The sequence below is a fragment of the Notolepis coatsorum genome (genome assembly GCF_963971535.1).
Source record: "Notolepis coatsorum genome assembly, chromosome: 5".
NCBI classification, from domain to species: Eukaryota; Metazoa; Chordata; class Actinopteri; order Aulopiformes; family Paralepididae; genus Notolepis; species Notolepis coatsorum.
Window position 1 is genome coordinate 21,084,539 of NC_140169.1, and position 26,057 is coordinate 21,110,595.

A 26,057-nucleotide genomic window follows, 5' to 3' on the forward strand; every position below is an offset into this window, starting at 1 on the left:
TCAAACGAGCAATATGTTAAAAAGTTGGTTCCTATATGCCACACAGTAAGTTTCATGAGAATCAGGTGGACAACCTAGGAGAAGTATTAATAATAATACTACCGGTAATACAAATTATAATAATAATAGACTAATAAGAAACAGAATAAAAGCAATGCAGAAAATAAGAAAAAGAGTAAAACAAATATAATTAGTAAATATAATTTAAACCGAAAATTACATTTAAACAAATATATACTCACACAGTTTAAAACCTGACAGTCTTACTTCCTGCTTGATACCAACACAGTATAAAACCTGACAGTCTTTCTTCCTGCTTGATACCAACACAGTATAAAACCTGACAGTCTTTCTTCCTGCTTGATACCAACACAGTATACAACCTCAGTCTTTCTTCTTGCTTGATACCAACACAGTATAAAACCTGACAGTCTTTCTTCCTGCTTGATACCAACACAGTATAAAACCTGACAGTCTTTCTTCCTGCTTGATAACAACACAGTATAAAACCTGTCAATACTGTTACTACTACTACTACTACTACTACTACTACTACTACTACTACTACTACTACTACTACTACTACTACTACTACTACTACTAATAATAATAATTATTATTATTATTATTATTATAATACTACTACTACTACTACTACTACTACTACTACTACTACTACTACTACTAATAATAATAATAATAATTATTATTATTATTATTATTATTATTATTATTATTATTATTATTATTATTATTATTATTATTATTATTATTATTATTATTATTATTATAATACTACTACTAATAATAATACTAATACTACTAATAATGATGATAACAACACTAATAATAATAATAATGATTACAACACTAATAATAATAATAATAATAATAATAATAATAATAATAATAATAATAATAATTATTATTATTATTATTATTATTATTATTATTATTATTATTATTATTATTAATAATAATCTGTCTGTCTGTCTGTCTGTCTGTCTGTCTAGGTGTTGAACATTGGACCCAGTCGTTCTGTAGGCACCGTGGTGGAGATAGACTTGCCAAAGACCCTGACTCCATACCCCTACAGATTACTGCACATCTCTGACTGGCAGGTAGGACTTCAACACTAGGAGGGCTGTCAAATTAATGCTCCATATTCAATACATAATTTAATTGTAAAAACTGTTTAGTATAGGCGAAGAAAAGAAAAATGCAGCATCTATCATTTATAGATAGGTCTTGTGGGTTGCTGCGCTGTTACTGGACAGACACGACATCACTTTCATTTCATAGTGGGTTGAAAATCAAATGCAAGCCTCTCCCTGGAGCTAAAAAGAGGCACTAATTCAATAACAACTGCATGACGATGATGACAGAGTTCAGAACCCAACTCGGTCGCAGAGAGTTATTTACACTCCATACAATCTACAAACAATATCTCTCTATGTCTCTCTCTCTAGTCGTCTCAGGGTTGGTGTTACATCAGTAACAGTGTTGTCTCTATGTCTCTCTGTCTGTCTCTCTCTCTCTCTAGTCATCTCAGGGTTGGTGTCACATCAGCAACAGTAGTATCTCAGTGGTATCAGACTGTGATGTTCCCAGAGCTTCTTTCATTAAGGAGCTGATCTTCTTCGTCTCCAAGACTTCCACACGCAGAATGGTAGGAACGCACCCCCTCTTTGTCAGTTTGGAATGTTTTTTACTGAAGCACATCTCTGCTAATCAGCTAGATGTAAAGATTTAAACTAGGGCTGTCAGTTTATCGCGTTAATTAGATTAATTAATTACACAGCAAATTATCGCGTTATGAAAATTAACCGAAAATGTATTACAAAAATAAAATAAAATTATAGATTTTTTTTTATCTCATTCATTCCATAAGATCGTAGAATACACATTTAAAAATTTTTTTTTTTAATATGGCCCATTTGCATGTTCTTGGTATCTGATTCTAGGGACATCTATGGATCTCAGGGAATGTATTCCCAGTGTCAGAAATACTGTGTCTGTTACTAGGCTTGAGTAAATTGTAATGAACCAAATGAGAATATCAATAAATTTTTTTTTTATCTTTGACTGTGAATAACACCATGCTAAAATTGACCAGACCTGAAATATCTAAGCAAATTAATAAATGGAAGATGATTAAACAGAAGGTTTTGTAGATACAGTACTGAATTCTGCCATCCGGACACATTTTGAAATATGATTATAGAATATAGAATATCAGGCATAAAATGGTTATGCGATTAAAATGCGATTAATTAGATTCATTAATTACAAATCCTGTAATTAATTAGATACATTTTTTTAATCACCTGACAGCACTAATTTAAACACATGTATTATCTGTCTATTGCCTGACTAATATCTGTATATTACCTGACTATTATCTGACTATTACCTGACTATTGCTTGACTAATATCTATTACCTGTCTATTACCTGACTATTATCTGTCTATTACCTGACTATTATCTGACTATTACCTGACTATTGCTTGACTAATATCTATTACCTGACTATTATCTGTCTATTAACTGACTATTCTGACTATTATCGGACTATTACCCGACTATTGCTTGACTAATATCTATTACCTGTCTATTACCTGACTATTATCTGACTAAGAGTTTCTGTGATAACTGAATACAAATAATAATAATAATAATAATAATAATAATAATAATAATAATAATAATAATAATAATAATAATAATAATAATAATAATAATAATAATAATAATAATAATAATTGTAACTGAGGGGTACAATTCCCTGACTGTATTGATAAGTATGGTATCATTAAACCACTACCGCTTTATGTACTTTAACTACTGGCCATACAGTACACGATATCTAAATATGATGAACACTTTCCACAATGAAATCGGTTCCAGTCAAAGGTAATAATCAAATATTTAATGGAGCAAAAGGTACATAGAATATTTATCTTACATTTATCATTTGAATGCACTTGTAAGGCAAATGAGTACTCGTAGGCAAATCAACACTGAATGTCCAATCTCTGGTTACGCAGGAAGCAAGTATACAACCTGGCTCTTAGGGAATTATATCTATGGTACACTTAATGATATATGTACAAGGAATATACAAGGGATATCAAACGACATACAAATACTATTCAATATATATCAATAAATAAATATATATATTCGGTTTAATCTGATCCTTCGTAACAATAATAATAATAACAATAATAATAATTGTATTATTATTATTATTATTATTATTATTATTATTATTATTATTATTATTATTATTATTATTATTATTATAAATGATGATGATGATGATAAATATCTGCATGTTTGGTGTGTGTGTGTGTGTAGTTCTGTGGGCGTGGTGACAGGCTGTGTGAGCGTCTGGTGTGTCGTCTCGGCGGTCTGGACCCAGGGAAGGAAGCCACAGTTCAACTACAAGTTAGAGTCAACCCTACTGTCCTGCAGCAAGCACCGGTACATAGTCCTACTACACCTACTATAATAGTCCTACTAGCACAATATAATAGTCCTAACCCTACTACTATAATAGTCCTACTAACCCTCCTATAATAGTCCTACTAACCCTACTATAATAGTCCTACTAACCCTATTATAATAGTCCTACTAACCCTATTATAATAGTCCTACTAACCATACTATAATAGTCCTACTAACCCTACTATAATAGTCCTACTAACCCTATTATAATAGTCCTACTAACCATACTATAATAGTCCTACTAACCCAATTATAATAGTCCTACTAACCCTACTATAATAATCCTACTAACCCTACTATAATAGTCATACTAACCATACTATAATAGTCCTACTAACCATACTATAATAGTCCTACTAACCCTACTATAATAGTCCTACTAACCCTACTATAATAGTCCTACTAACCCTAATACAATAGTCCTACTAACTAAGAGTCTGTATGTCTGTCTGTCTGTCTGTCTCTCTCTCTCTCTCTCTCTCTCTCTCTCTCTCTCTCTCTCTCTCTCTCTGTCTCTGTCTCTGTCTCTCTCAGGGTCGTCATGGCATCATGATGTTAGAGAGTACAGCAGTGATAACGTCTCCAAAGGAAGACATGGATACTGTGCTCTTGCACCCTTATCCTATGGCACAGGTAACCATGACAACCATTCTATCATACACCCTTATCCTATGGCATGTGTAACTATAACAATCACAACCATTATATCAGCAATTTCTAGAGCAATTTCTAGTTGGGTAAGTTGGGTGAGTTAAATTGTTATATGTACAGGATTTGACTTGATTTTAACTGGCTGAAACTCATTGTGAATCGTCTCCTGACTAACTCCCTTTGTCTTTCTAAATTGCATGATTCAAGTGGCAGCAGACTACACCTGATAATGTTAAATAATAAAAACTCTGAGATAAAGATTTTCCACAGCCGACTAAAAACACACCTCTTCAAACAATATCTGGAATTATAATAAAAGAAAAAAACCTTCTTACTGTCTTTTTACTATTATGTACCTTACTACTATGTTACTATACTTATACTACTACTATTATGCTAATATGTCTATACTACTATGCACTCAGAGTGTAACACTCAAGCTCGATACTATTTGACAAACAAACTGACCCTTCGCTGCCAGAGATGTACCTCTCTTGCTGACTTGTTGTTCACAATTTATAAGTCACTTTGGATAAAAGCGTCAGCTAAATGACTAAATGTAAATGGCACAGATAACCATGACAACCATTCTGTCATACACCCTTATCCTATGGCACAGGTAATCATGACAACCACCAACAATTCTATCATACAGCCTAGGTGTATTTATTTTGTATAGGTATATGGTGTTTATATAGTGTGCAGGTATATGGTGTTTATATAGTGTGCAGGGATATGGTGTTTATATAGTGTACAGGGATATGGTGTTTATAGTGTACATGTTTATGATGTTTTATATTGTATATTCTCTATTGGTTTAGGTGGATGTTGAAGCCCATTATAACCAGAAGCCGCCAGCAGTAGTAGAGGTCTTCATCATCGTCATCAGTTTAGTACTGGGCCTGTTGATATTGTCTGCTCTTATCTACTGTCTATGGAAGGTAAGCTAGAGACAATTATCTGGGTCTTAAGCATTTTAATTGTAAACTAAACAAATGATTGTGCGTGACATAATAGGGAAGCCTATAACTTCCTCTACACAATAGTGCCCTCTGGTGGTGGGGCTGTGTCCCATGGACCTTTAATGCAGAAACGTCACTGGTCTCCAACCAATATGACCTCTAAGGACCGGCCATCTAAATAATCAATATGATCTCCAAGGCCCGGTCATCTAAATCATCAATATGATCTCTAAGGACTGGCCATCTAAATAATCAATATGACATTTAAGGCACAGTTATCTAAATCATCAATATGACCTCTAAGGACCAGTTATCTAAATTGTATGGCAAACTGTCGTTTTAACTGTGCATATGACAATAAACAATCTTGAATCTTGAATCAATATGACCTCTAAGGACCAATTATCTAAATAATCAATATGACCTCTAAGGACCAGTCATCTAAATCTCAATATGACCTCTAAGGACCAATTATCAAATCATCAATATGACCTCTAAGGACCAATTATCTAAATCATCAATATGACCTCTAAGGACCAATTATCTAAATCATCAATATGACCTCTAAGGACCAATTATCTAAATAATCAATATGACCTCTAAGGACCAGTCATCTAAATCATCAATATGACCTCTAAGGACCAATTATCTAAATAATCAATATGACCTCTAAGGACCAGTCATCTAAATCATCAATATGACCTCTAAGGACCAGTTATCTAAATCATCAATATGACCTCTAAGGACCAGTCATCTAAATCATCAATATGACCTCTAAGGACCAGTCATCTAAATCATCACACACAGACAGCATTTTACCCACAACACAGTCAATCTTAAATCAGGCCTACTAACAATGGAATAGCACTGAAATCAACACACAAGTTCTCAGAAAACCAGGTGTCCCAGGGATGCAACATATAATGCAGCCTACTTTTACACACACTGAATAGGCGATGAACGCCCTCTAACACAGCCAGGCATGGTGGTCCAAACAGCTTGGCACAGAGGCCAAAGACCATCAACAAAGCAGAAAAGAATGAAACGCTGGTCAACTTTTGGTCATCTTGGGTGTGAAACTGCAATGAAACTTGCTCTCTTAACCCTTTCACTACCACACTACAGAAGGTTAACCCTTTCACTACCAAACAGGTTAATCTTCTGTAGTGTGGTTGTGAAAGGGTTAACCCTTTGTCGTGGGGCAGTGAAAGGGTTAACATTCTGTATTGTTGCAGTGAAAGGGTTAACCATTTGGTAGTGTGGCAGTGAAAGGGTTAACTTGGTAGCAACGTTGAATTTGTATGCGTTATAATTAGAGGTGGGCATAGATTAATTTTTTTAATCTAGATTAATCTATCTGCAATCCTGGATTTAATCTAGATTAATCTAGATTAAAATGGCTAAAACATTTTAAAAAAAACCTGCCGAAGGCATTCAAAATATGTGTGTTCTATCCAAATAATGACCAGAAGTAAGTCCTTACTTTTTCTTTCCTCCTTATGTTTCTCAGGCCAGGTGGCCCATTACACCATGAGCCCATCTCCCGTTTCCAAAATGCATTACAGACTGTTTGAAAAAGCTGTTTTGCTATGATAATTGGTAATGAAATATCAAAATAATGTTCAATAAGATGTACTTGTGTTTAATAAGTTGTTTTATTCAGAAGTTAACACAAATAAATAATATTACCAGTACAGTATCTAGCACACTCTCAGGAGCAAAACAGAAAGAATCATTTCAAACTTGAACTATGTGACATGGCTTGAATCAACTGCTCCAGTGGAGTTGCTCAGTGGCCAATGGTGTCAACTGTGGTTGTACTGGGCAGCTCCCAGGTGTGAATGGAACTGTGTGAATGTGAAGCAGGGCGTTCCTGAAAAAGAGCATCTGTGCTCAGCGAACCTACCCTGGGTAAATAAAGGTAAATTTTTTTTTTTTTTTTTTTTTTTTTAATTAATGCGTTAATTATATTATCGCGCGATACTAGTATAGCGCTAACGCAGCACGTTAACGCCGTTAACGGCCCAGCTCTAGTTATAATTTGGCTATTTTGTCGCTTGATTTCTTCCATGGTAGTTTGTGAGAGCAATGCTGAGTTCAGTTTGACATCACATCAAACATCACTTATATTAACACTTTAATCGCCGGAGATGCCGAAACTCGTCATTCCCCGCAATGCTCATTCTGCCGAAGACGCCGTAACACGTCTTTGATATCAATATTTCAAAAATCTGTGATCGAAATCATATTTCTCCCCCGGGGACCTGAGATATACTGCTGAGCTCCACTCAACTCTCTAACGGTTCAAGAGCGCCATCTGGTGGCCGATCGGCAGATCGCCCAACAGGAAGTGATCTGTGGATGAAGTGGTGCTCACCCATATTTCGTCCGGGCACTCGCTATCGTTAGAGGGACTCCATCTTGACACAGTGAACACCGATCGGTGCAAACAACATGATTTGGATGTATATACTATTATACAACCTGGAAATGGATCGGGTATTTATACATCCCATAATAGGAATATCTCTGCTCCACGCTCATCGCCCAACAGCCCGAGGAAGCTACGGTAAGATTCAGCGTTTTTAACGTGTTCCATATAAACTGCTCTGATGATCATATCACCCACACTAGATGAATGATATAACGTTGCCCACGGAATTATAAATGACCCCCCGCCCATCCGGTCAACATCAGATGATAAGTAGTAACTCCTAGAAGCACATCCAGTTGACATTTTTTATCTCGCACAAATTCCTACCAAACTGTATTTGATCATCAATATAATGCATTTAGGGCTATAAATCAAGTTCTGGAGAAAGCTGCAGAAAACGATAAAAACATACTTATACTTTAGACCGTATTTTAGTATGAATATGTGAATGAAAAAGTATAACGTTGCTACACCCTGAACAATAGACATTGAATGGGCCATAATAATGTCAATTTAGCAATACAATTTAAAAAAGTTATAGCCCTGCAAAGAAGGGGAACTTCTCCATAGACAAATAGAGCTGGCGAGGGATGGTAAATTATGAATTTAACCATGGCGATCAAAGTGTTAATGTAGAATAGATCTTTATTGCCATTGTTACAGTTGTTACAACGAAATTTAAATGTAATAGTATAGTAATGATGAGGTGCATGTATGTAGCTCCCAAAAGACCAAATATATAAAAAAGACAGAAATGAGCCAGAAGCCAGGTCTATGTTAAATATCCAGCCTTGATCCCTTCTCTGCTCCTTGTCCTTGATGTTTTTTTTTTTTGTTGCTTTTTCTCTTTTTTTTTTTTTTTTTTTTTTTTTTATCCCAATTTAGTCGTGCTAATCCTCCCCTGTCTTGAACGTTGCTTGCATGTGCCCCCCACTGGCCGGTTGTAGGGAGGATAGAAGCCCATCGCATGTGCCCTCCGATACATGTGTAGGCAGCCAGTCGCATCTTTTCACCTGCCAGCGCGGACTCTCATTTGGCGAGGAGTAACGTGTAGGAGGCTCACACTGCCTCCGCCATTTTCCTGTCTCTGCTGTGCAGGCGCCCCAATCGACCTGTAGGAGTCGCTGTTTACAACGTCCAGATTACCACCCATTGACTTCCCACCCGCTAACTCTGCCAATTGAGTTAGTATGACGGCCGGCCCAAGCCGGAGGCAACGCCGACAGCCGGATTCGATACCGGTGTCTTGTGTGTTGGTGACGAGCGCAATGTCCGCTGCGCCACCCAGCCGCCTTTTCTTAGCTTTTCTTAGACTTTTGTTTTTCATCCTTCATTTCATTCTGTATTAGACCTCTGTTTATGTAAATAAACTATTGTTTTTGATATAAACAGTCCGATTCATTGTACGATTGTTCGAAAATGCACCAGGGAATAGATAGTGGTGTCTCCAGTAGCCAGTAAGCCGTGGGAGTACGGAATTCCATCACGAACGATTGCCACGATGAAAAAACAACACAACACAGGCGGCAGAGATGGCATGGACAGAGGCTGTTAACGATTGACGACCAGGCTAAAACTGCCATACACTGGCTCAATGGCTCAATGGCTGCCATACACTGGCACCAGGCACACATCACACTACACAATGGCTGAACGGCTCAGGAGACAGGGATTGATATCAGCCAATTAAGGGGAAGGGATGATTAGGTGGCCTTGATGTCAGAGACCTGATTGGGAATTTGGCCAGGAACGTCGGGGAACCCCCTACTCTTTGCTATTTGCGTCCTAGGTTCTTTAACAACCGAGATTCAGTCAGGGCCAATGTGTACAGTAGGAGCTGCTCTCAGGACTGGATTACACGACATGTTCCTCAATGTATGAGTTTATCAAACCTATTCTCAGGACTGGATCCAAAAGTTGTGACGTCACCAGTCCTGTCGCCTGGCAACTATAACATATCTCTGGTCACCTAGCGGCTGTGTTATGGTTTGTAACCGACCTCAAACGCAACGGCACAGACAGGAAGTTCAGAGTTAGCCAAAAGCTAGGGCGTATTTATTTACAGAGTCACAAGATGGATGAGGTACAGTAATCAAACAAACGGGGATCTGGCATGTGACGATGTAGCGGCTCTGCAGATACTCCCAGTAGATAGTGGTGAGGAATTGGCATGTGACGTTGTAGCGGCTCTGCAGATACTCCCAGCTCTCACTCACGGTGGAAAACGGAGAAAGAGAGAGAAATCAGAAACAGCCCAACGAACACACAGAGGCAGAGAGGTGACTGAGTCCAGTATTAATCCCAAGTGACTTGATCTTCGGTGTACCACACACAAGTTAGCTGAGTCCAGTGAAAAACAACACGGTATTCTTCAGTGTTATTCTAACACACAAATTAGCGGAGTCCAGTGCGAAACAAAACGGAATTCTTCAGTGTTATCCTAACACACAAATTAGCTGAGTCCAGTACAAAACAAAAACGGTATTTCTTCAGTGTTCACCAAACACACAGAAAACTGATAATCCAAAAGGACTGTTTCCAAAAACTCACCAGAGCGCAACGCGTAAAGCGGGCAGATAACGAGGCGCAGCTCCAAACGGGGAACCAGGTTCTCCACAGCGGTTCTCCACAAAAAGGTCCTGGAGAGAAAGAAGACAGGAACAGCGACGGGGAAAGGCAGGTATATGCAGTTGTATTCCAGAACGACCCAACATCGATAGCAAGGAGGTCTGTGTATATAAAGCCTTCAGGGGCGCTAATTACAAACTGTGACAGCTGCGGGATGAGATTGATACTTGCTCCAAAAGCGTGTGGCGGGGAATGCACCAATCAACACGGCACCTTAAAGGAACGGAGCGCGTGGCGGGGAATGCATCAATCAACATAGTACCTTAAAGGAACGGGGAGCGTGTGGCGGGGAGCGGACCAAACCTCACAGGCTGGCTGCTATTCAGGCAGCACTGCCCCCATAACCCCCCAAGTCAGGGACAGACTGTCTTCAGGCCTTATCTGCTTTAACACAGGCCATAGCTAACTTTAAACTAAACATTTAAAAAAAGGCCATGAATAAAGGTATTTACATCCGTACTTATCCTGTTCATAATCATAACAAAAACCATATCTTTCAATATCTACAGTATATTTCAAACTGATATGTTATGTTATGTATATTTTACGTTGTTTGTCTTTTTTATTCTTTGTTTTGCACAAATCATGTTCGAAATAAAGAGTCATTCATTCATTCATTCATATATTACGTCACCATAATCCAAGTAGGAGAGTAATATCGTTTTTTTTTTTTTAAACTTTATTTTTTAGCGTTTATCGCTTTTCCTGGTCAAGCATGACCGACAGATGCAGGGTGAAACGGGAGAGAGAGCAGGGGAAGACATTTGGTAAATGACGGCGGGTCCGGGAATCGAACTCGGGGTCAGCCGATCCGCGACGCAGCGCGGTACTCCGCGACGCAGCGCGGTACATGGTGTGCTACTGGAGCGCCCCTAGAGTAATATAGTTTCAACAATTATTTTTCTATTAAACATGTGAAAAAAAGTTATATTACTATATAGAAAGACATGTTTCGTCCGCAGCTTTTTAACCAGATTATCAACATGAACTTTAAAAGTGAATTTATCGTCAATCCACATGCCTAAGTATTTATAATGTAGGACTCTTTCAATGGCTGTACTGAATAAAGTGCTAATCTGAAGTTTACGTCAAGCCATCACAGTAGCTCAATGTGTTGGTCTGTCTGTTACATCTGTTCTTATCTTCTGTCACTTCTCCCCTCTCTCTCTCTCTCTCTCTCTCTCTCTCTCTCTCTCTCTCTCTCTCTCTCTCTCTCTCTCTCTCTCTCTCTCTCTCTCTCTCTCTCTCTCTCTCTCTCTCTCTCTCTCTCTCTCTCTCTCTCTCTCTCTCTCTCTCTCTCTCTCTAGGCTGGTTTCTTCAAGAGGGAGTTCAGGAAAAAGGAGGAGGAGTTAAGGAGAGACAGCTGGGACTATGTTCCAAAAAACGTCAAGAGAGAGAGCGTGGCCTGAACGCCCAGAAGCCACGTGTACACAACATAACCATGGAAACAACATAAACATAAACACAACCATGGACAGTGTAACCCCAGATACAACCATGGACACAACTTAAACATGAACACATGTAAACATGGACACACCGTAACCCCAGACACAACGTAAACATGGACACAATGTAACCCCAGAGACAACCATAGACACAACGTAAACATAGACACAACATAACGCCAGACACAACCATAGACACAACGTAAACATAGACACAACATAACTCCAGACACAACCATAGACACAACGTAAACATAGACACAACATAACGCCAGACACAACCATAGACACAACGTAAACATGGACACAGTGTAACCCCAGAGACAACCATAGACACAACGTAACCCCAGACACAACGTAAACATGGACACAACATAACCCCAGACACAACGTAAACATGGACACAACGTAACCCCAGACACAACGTAAACATGGACACAACCAGGGCTTGACATTAACACCTGACCACCGGCCAAATGCTGGTAGAATTCGGCTGTGGCCGGTAACTCTGTCATTATACCGGCCACAGTGGCCGGTGACTTTTTTTCTATGAAAAAAAAACATTGTTGTCTACAAAAGGCATCGGCAATAATTAAGTCAATCCAAGTGATACTACATAATACTACAACTCCCACAACAATTCGGAAAAGTGCATTACCGGCCAGATCCTGGTAGTGGTGCTGTCTCGAGAATGGAGTACTCCTTGTTTTCAGACCAGATGTAAATTTTTTTCATTCAGGCCTACTTTTTCTGTTAGCCTGAAGCTATGCTTTCATCAGATCGCATGGAATACCTTTTGCGACGCCGAATTCAGTATGCAGTAAAGGAATATAGCATCAGCCAATGGACATATCGATCTACCAGATGGCGATCAATAACTGGGAAATCCTTTTTGGGATCCAACCGGCCACAGGTAAGAACGATTTCATGCTGATCAGGCCTTGTTAGCATAGCCAACCAGCCGATGAATGAATGAAAACTTTATTTAACAGATTGCAGAATGGGTACAATACAGTACGGCTCAATACACACAATTGTTAAGGGGATGCAGACCAGAGAAAGACGTTTTGTTTACATCAGGGTCCCCCATTTTCAATTTATAGTGACATTTATGACATACACAACATACATGACATCATGACACATCAGTGTATGATGCTACAATAACGAATGCCGTTATTGGTAATCAATAATCAGAAACAACGTCCCCCGCCCCCCCCCCCCTTTCATGCATTCATGGTGGAACATGATACCGATCATATGCATTTAGATTTTAAACCTATTCATCATCACGCTATAAAATGGGAACGTATTGATGAAAAAATTATTTAGTGTGGTGATTTTTGGCCGGTGAAAATGCTGAGTGGCTAGTGACTTTGGAAAACCACTAGCCACAGTGGCTAGTGAGCCAAAAAGTTAATGTCAAGCCCTGGACACAACGTAACCCCAGACACAACGTAAACATGGACACAACATATATATAAGGTTTGCTACCAGTAACCTTAGCTAACGTTAAAACATTCGGCAGCTAACATTGGCTAATGTTATGTCTAATGCTTGGTAATATTACCACATTCAATAATGATTTGCAGCTAACATTAGCTAACATTATGTTTAATGCTTGGTAATATTACCACATTCAATAATTATTTGCAGCTAACATTAGCTAACATTATGTTTAATGCTTGGTAATATTACCACATTCAATCATGTTTTGGTAGCTAACATTAGCTCTGGTGTTTGGTAGTGTTAACACTAGCTATCTGCACATGTGTATGTTGTGTTAGACGCTTTGCACACTGGGACACCTACCAACATGTGATCATGTCAAAACAAAGAGCAGGAGGTGGGTGTGGCCACTGAGTCACTGTCCATGAGCACTGGATCAACTGAAAGCGTCAGTTCAATGCCTCAATGACCAGTGCTTCAATAGACCTGCAAGTTGCACAGGGAAGGATCTTTAGTACCGTTGAAAACCTTAAGCAAGATGTTAGGAATGAGAGGAATATAGGCGGCTACGTGGCGTAGTGGGCAAGGCGCTCGCCACAAATGCGGAGACGCTGGGCTCGCCTGTTCGAGCCCAGCGCTCCACATTGCTTTCAGTTTAGCTGGTCGTTCATACTAATACACATTGGCCGTATTCTCCACTTGCACAACCTAAAAGTAGGCACTTCCGGCTGACTTCCGGTTGCCAATGGTACTTCCTGTCCCATCCAAATACATTGGTTTTAGCTACTTTTCTCCCCTTATTTAAACAACTTTGTCGTCACAGAGAGGCAATGAAACGTTTGTATTATTATAGTATAGAATGTATTTAATAAGCAAACGTTTGTCAGCAGGGTTTTTGGGCTGTATTTCATGTAAAAACGTTCACTGTTAGTTTACTTGCTCACGCTAATTAAGGCTAATACTGGCTAACAGAAGCTAGCGCAAGAAACAACGCCGCAAAGTATTGTTTATATTGCATTTCTTGCCACCTTATAGCATTTGTACATTTGTATGACAGTCTATAATGCTCCCGTGAGGTTTTTCCGGACGTTTTGGTAATGATTTTCACTATAAAATCATATTTCTAAATGACAGGAAGTTGATGAAAACTGGCCGGAATAGCTTTGAGCTAACGATATTTGCCGATGCATTCCATTCTAAACGTAACGTTAGTTGTTCAAAACATTACCCGTCTATATAATTTTTTCCTCAACATTAGCTTCTAACTGTAGCAGGCTGCAGCTTGCTGGCTAACGTTAGCTTCTAACTGTAGCAGGCTGCAGCTTGCTGGCTAACGTTAGCTTCTAACTGTAGCAGGCCGCAGCTTGCTGGCTAACGTTAGCTTCTAACTGTAGCAAGCTGCAGCTTGCTGGCTAACGTTAGCTTCTAACTGTAGCAGGCTGCAGTTAGTTTACAAAACATTACCCGTCTATATAACGTTGAGGAACAAATTATATAGACGGGTAATGTTTTGAACAACTAACGTTACGTTTAGAATGGAATGTATCGGCAAAGATCGTTAGCTCAAAGCTATTCCGGACAGTTTTCATCAACTTCCTGTCATTTAGAAATATGATTTTATAGTGAAAATCATTACCAAAACGTCCGGAAAAACCTCACGGGAGCATTATAGACTGTCATACAAATGTACAAATGCTATAAGGTGGCAAGAAATGCACTATAAACAATACTTTGCGGCGTCGTTTCTTGCAATGCATCGGCAAAGATAGTTAGCTCAAAGCTATTCCGGACAGTTTATCAACTTCCTGTTATTTAGAAATATGATTTTATAGTGAAAATCATTACCAAAACGTCCGGAAAAACCTCACGGGAGCATTATAGACTGTCATACAAATGTACAAATGCTATAAGGTGGCAAGAAATGCAATATAAACAATACTTTGCGGCGTCGTTTCTTGCGCTAGCTTCTGTTAGCCAGTATTAGCCTTAATTAGCGTGAGCAAGTAAACTAACAGTGAACGTTTTTACATGAAATACAGCCCAAAAACCCTGCTGACAAACGTTTGCTTATTAAATACATTCTATGCTATAATAATACAAACGTTTCATTGCCTCTCTGTGACGACAAAGTTGTTTAAATAAGGGGAGAAAAGTAGCTAAAACCAATGTATTTGGATGGGACGGGAAGTACCATTGGCAACCGGAAGTCAGCCGGAAGTGCCTACTTTCAGGTTGTGCAAGTGGAGAATTAGGGGGTGGGAAACTGATGGGTGGGGATCGGGCGTTGTGGACAGCGACTCCTACAGGTCGGTTGGTGCGCCTGCGCAGTAGAATCAGGAAGTGTCGGGGGCAGCGTGAGCCTCCCACGCGTTACTCCTCGCCACTGAGAGATCGAGCTGCGCAGGTGAAAAGATGTGACTGCTGTTACCTCAAGTACCGGGGGGACTTGTGCTATGTATGACTTAGTCCACATTGCAGCCGGCTTGTGGGAGGCAAGAAACAACGTTCGTGACAGGGGAGAGTTGAATTGGACGATACGAAATTAGGATGGGAGAAAATATAGAAAAATGGGAGAAAAAGTGGATCAAAAAAGGAATGAGAGGAATATGAGGGGATTCTCTACTTTCCTTTTCCATTTTTCTTCCTCTCTCTCTTAGACCTTTTGTCTAAACTGTTTTTCATTTGAGAGACATATATATGGGTTAAGGACTGATTGATAAATGTGTGGGAATGAGTGCACATGTGTACTCTGGAAGCCGGAACTAATCACCTCCATAAAGCAGCCTGGGTTCCCGGATGGACGTTGAAGCTTGTGACAGAAAAACAGTGTGGCACGAGGAAGTGGGACGCCTTTCACCATGAGACAAGGAGCTATTTCTCGTGAACGACCCACTAAACTTTGTTTGTTTAGAAATCCAGTGGTTTTTTTTGTCACCGAACCAACCAACTACATTATATGAAAAAAACAAAAACCTGAACTACTAACGGGTCGATTGCCACCCGTGGCACTGCTGTAGGACTGACCAGATGGAGCCACGCCAGTCATCTGGTGGACTGAGATGGTCAGCTAACCTACTGGTATTTTCTTTGAAAACCAGTCCATTTATTATGTTTCCTTTTCCTCAATACTTAGGCCATGTCCAGATGAAACCGATTTCAGTTGTATCAGTCAAAGTATTTGATCGTATGCACCTTTCATCCACACGGAACTGCGTTCTGGCAGCCTGAAGACGCTATTTTCTGAAACCGGCTTCCAGAGTGCGCAATTCTGAAGACGCTCCCCTTGCGTGGCCATTTTTACAAGCGATACAAGTATTTTCCTGAACCGATGACGCGATAGCCCACCTCTCCCTTAACCCGCGTGTGCCTTTAATGTTAGGACTAGAGCTGGGATTGTTAAACTGACTCTACCTCCTAAACTATAAGTGAGAGAAGAGAGAGAGAGAGAGAGAGAGAGAGAGAGAGAGAGAGAGAGAGAGAGGAGGAGGACAGAAGGGGGCCTAAAGGACAGAGGGATGTAAAGGATACTGTAGATGGACTTATTGAAAATGAATAATTGAATTGAATGAAAATGAATTGGTTGGGGGGGGGGGGGGGGGGGGTTGCTCATAATTGATTGTGCCTGCTGTCCAAGATTATGCACTGTTGAAGCTTTGTGTAAATAGCCCCCCCCCCCCTACACACACACACACACACACACACACACACACACACACATACATACACCCACACACACACACACACACACACACACACACACACACACACACACACACACACACACACACACACCAGTTGTTCTTGAAGTGAACCGCAATGCAATGTGAGCTCATTACTCTGTAGTGTTTGTGTGTCACATTCAGACACTGACAGTGGCTCAGGAAGTAGAGCGATCGTCTGATAATCAGAAGGTTCCCAGTTCGATTCTGGATCCTCCCGATAGAGTGTCGTCGAAGTGTCCTTGAGCAAGACACTTAACCCCTAACTGCTCCTGATGAGCAGGTCGGCATCTTGCATGGTTGCCTCTGCCGTCGGTGTGTGAATGTGTGAGTGAATGGGTGAATGTGAGGCACGAGTTGTAAAGAGCTTTGGGTAAAAAGCTGTTATATAAATGCATTCCATGAATCTTTGACTCTTCTGACACACGTCCATCTAGTGATGAAGATGTGTGATGAGTAACTTGGTGACACAATGCACCCTGATGCCTAGTAAACAGAACGTCACAGGTTTGATTCCTGCTACAGCGAATACATCCATTCCTGGCAAAGTGAATGTGTGTCTGACACTGGCTGGATAGATAGGTCTGTCTGTCATTCAGCCTGTCCGCTTGTCTGTTTGTCATTCATTCTGTCTGTCTGTCTGTCTGTCTGTCTGTCTGTCTGTCTGTAGGTTGTCTAAAACAGTGCCTTTAAGATATAGTTTGTATTTATGGACAATAAGTGGTATGAAATACCATAGTGTGTCACATGGCTGGGCCATGTTCCAAAGTGAAGCAAGTATTGAAGGCCAGAACTCTGACCACTACACTACTAACAAGTATTCCATACAACTTACTGTACAAGAATCTGAACTATCTCTTTAACCATTGACCAGTCTGTACAACAGATGCGTTTTTTTGTTGTGAACAAAATATAAATATTGTTAATGTGAGCAGTCTGTGCAACAGAAACATTGTTCACATGAATGTGTCTGTACAATAGAAAAAGTCTTCATGTTTTACTTCCTCTGTATTTAGGGAAATCAGCCTTGTCGTCATTTCCACATTCATTCATTCAAGTCATTTTATTTCATGAATATGTGAGGGTGGTTTGTGTACAGAGTAATGCGATGTCTTTCCTTTGGTTTAATTTATGAGATTGTGCACTGGAATGTATATCAGTATTTCTGCTTTTATATAAACACATTTTCTATTTACTGAGCTGTTTCTTGGTTGTTTGTTATTAATATTACAATTCATGTCGTCTTGGAGCTCAATGTTGCTTATTCCAGATCATCCAGTCATCTGGAATCATCCAGTGATGAACCAGGTATCGCTATCTGTTGGTTTGTTTTTAAAGATGCAATAACTATTTTCAATAACTAATCATTTTTACATTGTTTTTCACATTTTCAAAACTCCTTCTGACCACCTGCTAACAGAAGGTCTCAATGAGTCATGGTGTCCTACTCAATCAACCCTGCAATCAGAAGGTCTCATTGAGTCATGGTGTCCTACTCAATCAGATTCTATACAAGAAACACACAATACCTAGGAAACACATAATACCTAGGTCACTAGCTTAAATGGTCATATTTAGCTATTCAATTTGTACATACCAGCTCAATATGTTGTTGTAAATACACTTCTATTCATTAGGTGCCTCAATGAATACAAGGACGGATATTTGTTTAAAAGGTGGGTAAGGAGGTATCAATGGATATTGTCTTATTATAGATTTATTTTGTACAGATTTAAATGACATAAAAACACATTCTCTGTATAAAACATTATAACACATCATTAGAATCAAGCAGCTTCTATGTAAAACATTCTATATACAGTAAATATGTAAAAAGGAACTGTTAAAACAAACATATTTTGTATTTTTGCAAATATTGTATGATTTCCTTTAATATGTGAACAACAAAACTAAAAGTCTAAATCTAATTCTAATGATTTATTTATTTATTTAGCACCTCTTTGTTCCTCTGTATTGAACAGTGTTTTGGTGGATGTGTTCATTATTTCCTTCCCTGCCTGTACTCCACTCCATATCAGTGTTGTATAAAACAGGTATTGTAGATCGGTGTAGAGTAGATCAGGGTTGTAGATTAGTGTCATATAGATCAGGTACTGTAGATCAGTGTAGAGTAGAGCAGGTATTGTAGATCAGTGTCATAGATCAGGTACTGTAGATCAGTGTAGAGTAGATCAGGTATTGTAGATCAGTGTAGATTAGATCAGGTACTGTAGATCAGTGTAGAGTAGATCAGTGTAGATTAGATCAGTGTAGAGTAGATCAGTGTAGATTAGATCATGTACTGTAGGTCAGTGTAGAGTAGATCAGTGTAGAGTAGATCAGTGTAGATTAGATCAGTGTAGAGTAGATCAGTGTAGATTAGATCAGGTACTGTAGATCAGTGTAGATTAGATCAGGTACTGTAGATCAGTGTATAGTAGATCAGTGTAGATTAGATCAGTGTAGAGTAGATCAGTGTAGATTAGATCAGGTACTGTAGATCAGTGTAGAGTAGATCAGTGTAGAGTAGATCAGTGTAGAGTAGATCAGTGTAGAGTAGATCAGTGTAGAGTAGATCAGTGTAGAGTAGGTCAGTGTAGAGTAGATCAGTGTAGAGTAGATCAGTGTAGAGTAGATCAGTGTAGAGTAGATCAGTGTAGATTAGATCAGGTACTGTAGATCAGTGTAGAGTAGATCAGTGTAGAGTAGATCAGTGTAGATTAGATCAGTGTAGATTAGATCAGTGTAGAGTAGATCAGTGTAGAGTAGATCAGTGTAGAGTAGATCAGTGTAGATTAGATCAGTGTAGATTAGATCAGGTACTGTAGGTCAGTGTAGAGTAGATCAGTGTAGAGTAGATCAGTGTAGAGTAGATCAGTGTAGATTAGATCAGTGTAGAGTAGACCAGTGTAGATTAGATCAGGTACTGTAGGTCAGTGTAGAGTAGATCAGTGTAGAGTAGATCAGTGTAGAGTAGATCCGTGTAGAGTAGATCAGTGTAGAGTAGGTCAGTGTAGAGTAGATCAGTGTAGAGTAGATCAGTGTAGAGTAGGTCAGTGTAGAGTAGATCAGTGTATAGTAGATCAGTGTAGATTAGATCAGTGTATAGTAGATCAGTGTAGAGTAGGTCAGTGTAGAGTAGATCAGTGTAGAGTAGATCAGTGTAGAGTAGATCAGTGTAGAGTAGATCAGTGTAGATTAGATCAGTGTAGAGTAGATCAGTGTAGATTAGATCAGTGTAGATTAGATCAGTGTAGAGTAGATCAGTGTAGAGTAGATCAGTGTAGAGTAGATCAGGTACTGTAGATCAGTGTAGAGTAGATCAGTGTAGAGTAGATCAGTGTAGATTAAATCAGTGTAGAGTAGATCAGTGTAGATTAGATCAGGTACTGTAGATCAGTGTAGAGTAGATCAGTGTAGAGTAGATCAGTATAGAGTAGATCAGTGTAGAGTAGATCAGTGTAGAGTAGATCAGTGTAGAGTAGGTCAGTGTAGAGTAGATCGGTGTAGAGTAGATCAGTGTAGAGTAGATCAGTGTAGAGTAGATCAGTGTAGAGTAGATCAGTGTAGAGTAGATCAGTGTAGAGTAGGTCAGTGTAGAGTAGATCAGTGTAGAGTAGATCAGTGTAGAGTAGATTAGATCAGTGTAGATTAGATCAGGTACTGTAGATCAGTGTAGAGTAGATCAGTGTAGAGTAGATCAGTGTAGAGTAGATCAGTGTAGAGTAGATCAGGTACTGTAGATCAGTGTAGAGTAGATGAGTGTAGATTAGATCAGTGTAGAGTAGATCAGTGTAGATTAGATCAGGTACTGTAGATCAGTGTAGAGTAGATCAGTGTAGATTAGATCAGTGTAGAGTAGATCAGTGTAGATTAGATCAGTGTAGAGTAGATCAGTGTAGAGTAGATCAGTGTAGAGTAGATCAGTGTAGAGTAGATCAGTGTAGATTAGATCAGTGTAGATTAGATCAGGTACTGTAGGTCAGTGTAGAGTAGATCAGTGTAGAGTAGATCAGTGTAGATTAGATCAGTGTAGAGTAGACCAGTGTAGATTAGATCAGGTACTGTAGGTCAGTGTAGAGTAGATCAGTGTAGATTAGATCAGTGTAGAGTAGATCAGTGTAGATTAGATCAGGTACTGTAGATCAGTGTAGAGTAGATCAGTGTAGAGTAGATCAGTGTAGAGTAGATCAGTGTAGAGTAGGTCAGTGTAGAGTAGATCAGTGTAGAGTAGATCAGTGTAGAGTAGATCAGTGTAGAGTAGATCAGTGTAGATTAGATCAGTGTAGAGTAGATCAGTGTATAGTAGATCAGTGTAGATTAGATCAGGTACTGTAGATCAGTGTAGAGTAGATCAGTGTAGAGTAGATCAGTGTAGATTAGATCAGTGTAGATTAGATCAGTGTAGAGTAGATCAGTGTAGAGTAGATCAGTGTAGATTAGATCAGGTACTGTAGATCAGTGTAGAGTAGATCAGTGTAGAGTAGATCAGTGTAGATTCGATCAGTGTAGAGTAGATCAGTGTAGATTAGATCAGTGTAGAGTAGATCAGTGTAGAGTAGATCAGTGTAGAGTAGATCAGTGTAGAGTAGATCAGTGTAGATTAGATCAGTGTAGATTAGATCAGGTACTGTAGGTCAGTGTAGAGTAGATCAGTGTAGAGTAGATCAGTGTAGATTAGATCAGTGTAGAGTAGACCAGTGTAGATTAGATCAGGTACTGTAGGTCAGTGTAGAGTAGATCAGTGTAGATTAGATCAGTGTAGAGTAGATCAGTGTAGATTAGATCGGGTACTGTAGATCAGTGTAGAGTAGATCAGTGTAGAGTAGATCAGTGTAGAGTAGATCAGTGTAGAGTAGATCAGTGTAGAGTAGGTCAGTGTAGAGTAGATCAGTGTAGAGTAGATCAGTGTAGAGTAGATCAGTGTAGAGTAGATCAGTGTAGATTAGATCAGTGTAGAGTAGATCAGTGTATAGTAGATCAGTGTAGATTAGATCAGGTACTGTAGATCAGTGTAGAGTAGATCAGTGTAGAGTAGATCAGTGTAGATTAGATCAGTGTAGATTAGATCAGTGTAGAGTAGATCAGTGTAGAGTAGATCAGTGTAGATTAGATCAGGTACTGTAGATCAGTGTAGAGTAGATCAGTGTAGAGTAGATCAGTGTAGAGTAGATCAGTGTAGAGTAGATCAGTGTAGATTAGATCGGGTACTGTAGATCAGTGTAGAGTAGATCAGTGTAGAGTAGATCAGTGTAGATTAGATCAGTGTAGATTAGATCAGTGTAGAGTAGATCAGTGTAGAGTAGATCAGTGTAGATTAGATCAGGTACTGTAGATCAGTGTAGAGTAGATCAGTGTAGAGTAGATCAGTGTAGAGTAGATCAGTGTAGAGTAGGTCAGTGTAGAGTAGATCAGTGTAGAGTAGACCAGTGTAGAGTAGATCAGTGTAGAGTAGATCAGTGTAGAGTAGATCAGTGTAGAGTAGATCAGTGTAGAGTAGAGTAGATCAGTGTAGAGTAGATCAGGTACTGTAGGTCAGTGTAGAGTAGATTAGTGTAGAGTAGATCAGTGTAGAGTAGATCAGGTACTGTAGATCAGTGTAGAGTAGATCAGTGTAGAGTAGATCAGTGTCATAGATCAGGTACTGTAGATCAGTGTAGAGTAGATCAGTGTAGAGTAGGTCAGTGTAGAGTAGATCAGTGTAGAGTAGATCAGTGTAGAGTAGGTCAGGTACTGTAGATCAGTGTAGATTAGATCAGAGTTGTAGATCAGTGTAGAGTAGATCAGGTATTGTAGATCAGTGTAGAGTAGATCAGGTATTGTAGATCAGTGTCATATAGATCGATAGGTTATGAATATAACCGTAGTTCTATGAGTACTAGTGACGCTCAGTGTCATCTGCACACATCTCACTCCAGTGACGTGCACTGAATAAAAACTTCACAATGTACCTTTACATACCAACATCCGTCTGACCACACCCCCATCTGCTACCTACATAAACAGGGTGGGGCCACACACTCATCTCCTTCTCAATAATTTCACCACAAGGTAAGATCAAGGGCCGCAGTGGCGTCTAGACGCTGAGCGTCACTAGTACTCATAGAACTACGGTTATATTCATAACCTATCGTTCTATATCATACTAGCTGCCGCTCAGCGTCATCTGCACAACAGAAGCTTGGCGGGAGCTTGAAGCTCGACAAATGTACCCCGCTGAGGCCCCCCACAACCATCAGAACCAGGGAGGACCGAGCCCCCCGACCCTCCCTAATGGAGGATACCCTCCCTATTGGAGGACGGGAGGGAGACGGATCCGACCGTGCGAAGAGGAACTCGAGCAACTCAACGCATAGGGTGAGCAGACCGTGGCTTGACCCCACGACTACGCACACGCACTACCCCGCATGCCACCAGGGAACGAACGGAAGGAACAAACCTCGTTACCGCGCCCAAAATCACGGGGTCAAGAGCAAACTCAACCCTGTGGCAAGGCCGTAGCAGCGGAGCGCGAAGGAAGACCCAGACCCAGAAGGGACTGGATCCCCCCGTAAAAAGGGGGCCCGGAGAGGTCAATGACGCCACAGCATCAAGACCCCATCAGGCGGTCACTAGTGACACCGCCCCCCACATCGCCAGCGTATTCGGACAGGGCCCCTCCAAGAGCGGGCCCTTCCCCCCACTAGCACGCCGCCTGGCACACTGACCCTGGCATACTCAGGCAGTCAGCATGGCTGTAACTCGAAGCACTCAAGAGGCTACACTACAGCGGAAGCAGGCAGCGCACCGGGGAGACGACATCCAGAAGAGGTCGATCCCTCAATCCAGGCAGCAGGCACTTGACCCGAGCCTGGAGCACTGCGGACGAGACAGGCGCCAAAGGGGTCAACTGAAAACAGCACCCCGGCGGAAGGGGCGTATGCTGGCATTGTTGCGCACCATGACAAAGCCTCCACCAAAAAACCCCGACCCAGAGGGGCCGAGGCAGAGAAGGCTGACACGATTGGCAGACGTCATGAACGTGCAGGGGCACACTCAACCGGGTAACCCGGGAGTTGACTCCGCTCCAACACACCAGGGAATCAACCACCCTCTTGGTACCACATGCGGTGGTTGTTCCTATAACCCCTCAAGAAAAAACTCCAAAACACACCTGCGGGTATACACTGGCTATACCGCAGTACAAGTGTTTCAGTTTTCAAAAAGGGGTTATCCCAGGCCTACGGGTTGACGAAAACGACTTCGGACCGGGCCCGGCGGACCGGGACGTACACAGGGATGCCAGAGGAGTACTATAAAAACCACCTCAACAGCCCCCTCTCAGCCATGCGTAAGCGGGAGAAGAGAGGGGCGAAGAGAATGGAGAACCAAGCCCCTTTATGACAGCTGTCTCCATAACGCCCAACCCTGTGACACCCGGGCCGACCCGGCATTTTTCCACCTGAAAAAAGCACAAGTCCCTCAGGGTACCAGAACAGAAGATTAACTGACCTGGACCAGCGTGACCAGACTCAGTCCCGTGCCCTAATCACGCCGACATCCCCACTCCAGGAGAGGGGGTAGGTACGCGTGTCGATCTAAACATTATAGAGGGCGCCACCCAGACGGTCCCATTTGTACCGCGCTCAGTGGCCCACCCCAAGGGCGTGAGACCCCTCTACCTATGTTTTGATCTATTCCGTTAACATCCCCCAGATATGAACGAGAGTTTGTCAAGACAAACCTAGTAAACTGGCGCTCGGAAGAGACAAACTCAATCCCAGTTGCCCTATAAAAACGCTGTTTTAATAACGAGCAACCAAGGCGCACCAGCCTCATGCGTGATTCCTATCAGAAACACCCAGAGCCAGCACTATGTATGCGTCGAGACCCAAAACACATCAATGGATAGTCTAACAAGACACCAGATACCGTTCCTCCAAGCCGCCTGGGGAACGACAAGAAGCCGCTTTTTTAATTTAACATTTTTCAGAAAAAGAAAAAATAATACGGACATGGGTCCCATGCGACGCGGCTGAGGGAAACACCACCCCATCAACCACACTTCATAAGAGGGGACGGTGAGCGACGTACCCCTATGACGGGGGGAAACCCATGACTCAACAGACCTATAAGGCGAGGAGTCAGGGAAACCCTAACAATACCCCGTCCACCTACTCCAAAAGGGAGAGGACGGGGAACCCCCAGAGAGACTTCCCACGCGAGCTGTATAGATTGAAAAGAAATATTGCAACATTGAGCTATGTAACACTTGGGTTAGGACTCTCCGAGGAGGAGGCTCTGAACCAATACACACTCAATAATCAAATTGAATCGAATACACATACAATAGAGCAGAACTCCTTTTTGAAGTTCTACTCACCTTGACAATCTGAGGAGGAGGCTCTGAAACTCTGAGGAGGCTCCCTCACTGGGAAGGAGGGTCCGAACTCACAGAAGGCACTTCTCCCTGAGGAGGAGCTTTGTGAGGAGGAGCTCTGACAACTCCCTGAAACAGATCCATAACATGGAACCTAAACAACTCACGGAAGTCTTACCAATAGAAACGCGCTCAGTGACGTACTCTATGGCGGGGGAATTTCCGCGGTGCACACGCCCAATCTTTCAGGGCGTGGGACCAGGAAACTCCCCCCCCCTACCCTGTAATGTGCCAAACAGCAGCGTGACAGGAACCCTGAAGGACAGGGGGTTTTAACCCCTGACCAATCAGAAAAGGGGAGGAAAGGTTTACCAGTTCACCTCTTTACGACCCCTCACCCCTGATACGATGTAATGACAAAGTAGAGCATGACCCAGTCATAGCATGCTACATGAAGCATCTAACAGCTTCACATAGCTCATGTGCTAACCTGCTATCTGATTTTTACTAAGGAAAAAACAGAACAGAGAGGGCCCCTTTAAGAGCCCCGGTACCAGACTTACACACGTGCTTCTGTGGGCCAAAACCTAACCCAGTTGTAGATCTCAACGACATACACAACCCTTCATCACAACAAAAAATGGCAAAAGTACACTCTTACTACAGAGGAACGCCGTTTTTCATAACGAGAGAGACATAAGTCCTTGATTACGTATTGGCCACAGGCCTTGCTAAGCACACATGATAGTGACCAAACAACCTTTTCCCTAGGAAAATAACCGTTTCTCAAGCGGAAACACAACCCCAGCAGCTTAAGCTGAGGGTTACATCGTATCCCCACAAACACAGTGACACAATATATTGTAAACAACATGTCTGAGAGGAGGGGGGGGAAG

General features: G+C 41.0%; 1 protein-coding gene across 1 annotated transcript in view; it reads left to right on the top strand.

The window, feature by feature from the left end:
• The window catches only part of itga4 (integrin alpha 4), a 205,085-nt gene extending 191,276 nt beyond the window's left edge, over positions 1-13,809 (top strand). Inside the window, exons 24-29 of the mRNA XM_084314032.1 lie at positions 1,014-1,121; positions 1,544-1,669; positions 3,362-3,487; positions 4,046-4,144; positions 4,984-5,103; positions 11,494-13,809. Coding sequence (XP_084170158.1) covers positions 1,014-1,121; positions 1,544-1,669; positions 3,362-3,487; positions 4,046-4,144; positions 4,984-5,103; positions 11,494-11,595 — 681 coding nt within the window. The 3' untranslated portion in view covers positions 11,596-13,809. The remainder of the gene's footprint in view (positions 1-1,013; positions 1,122-1,543; positions 1,670-3,361; positions 3,488-4,045; positions 4,145-4,983; positions 5,104-11,493) is intronic.
• Positions 13,810-26,057: the final 12,248 nt, after the last annotated feature.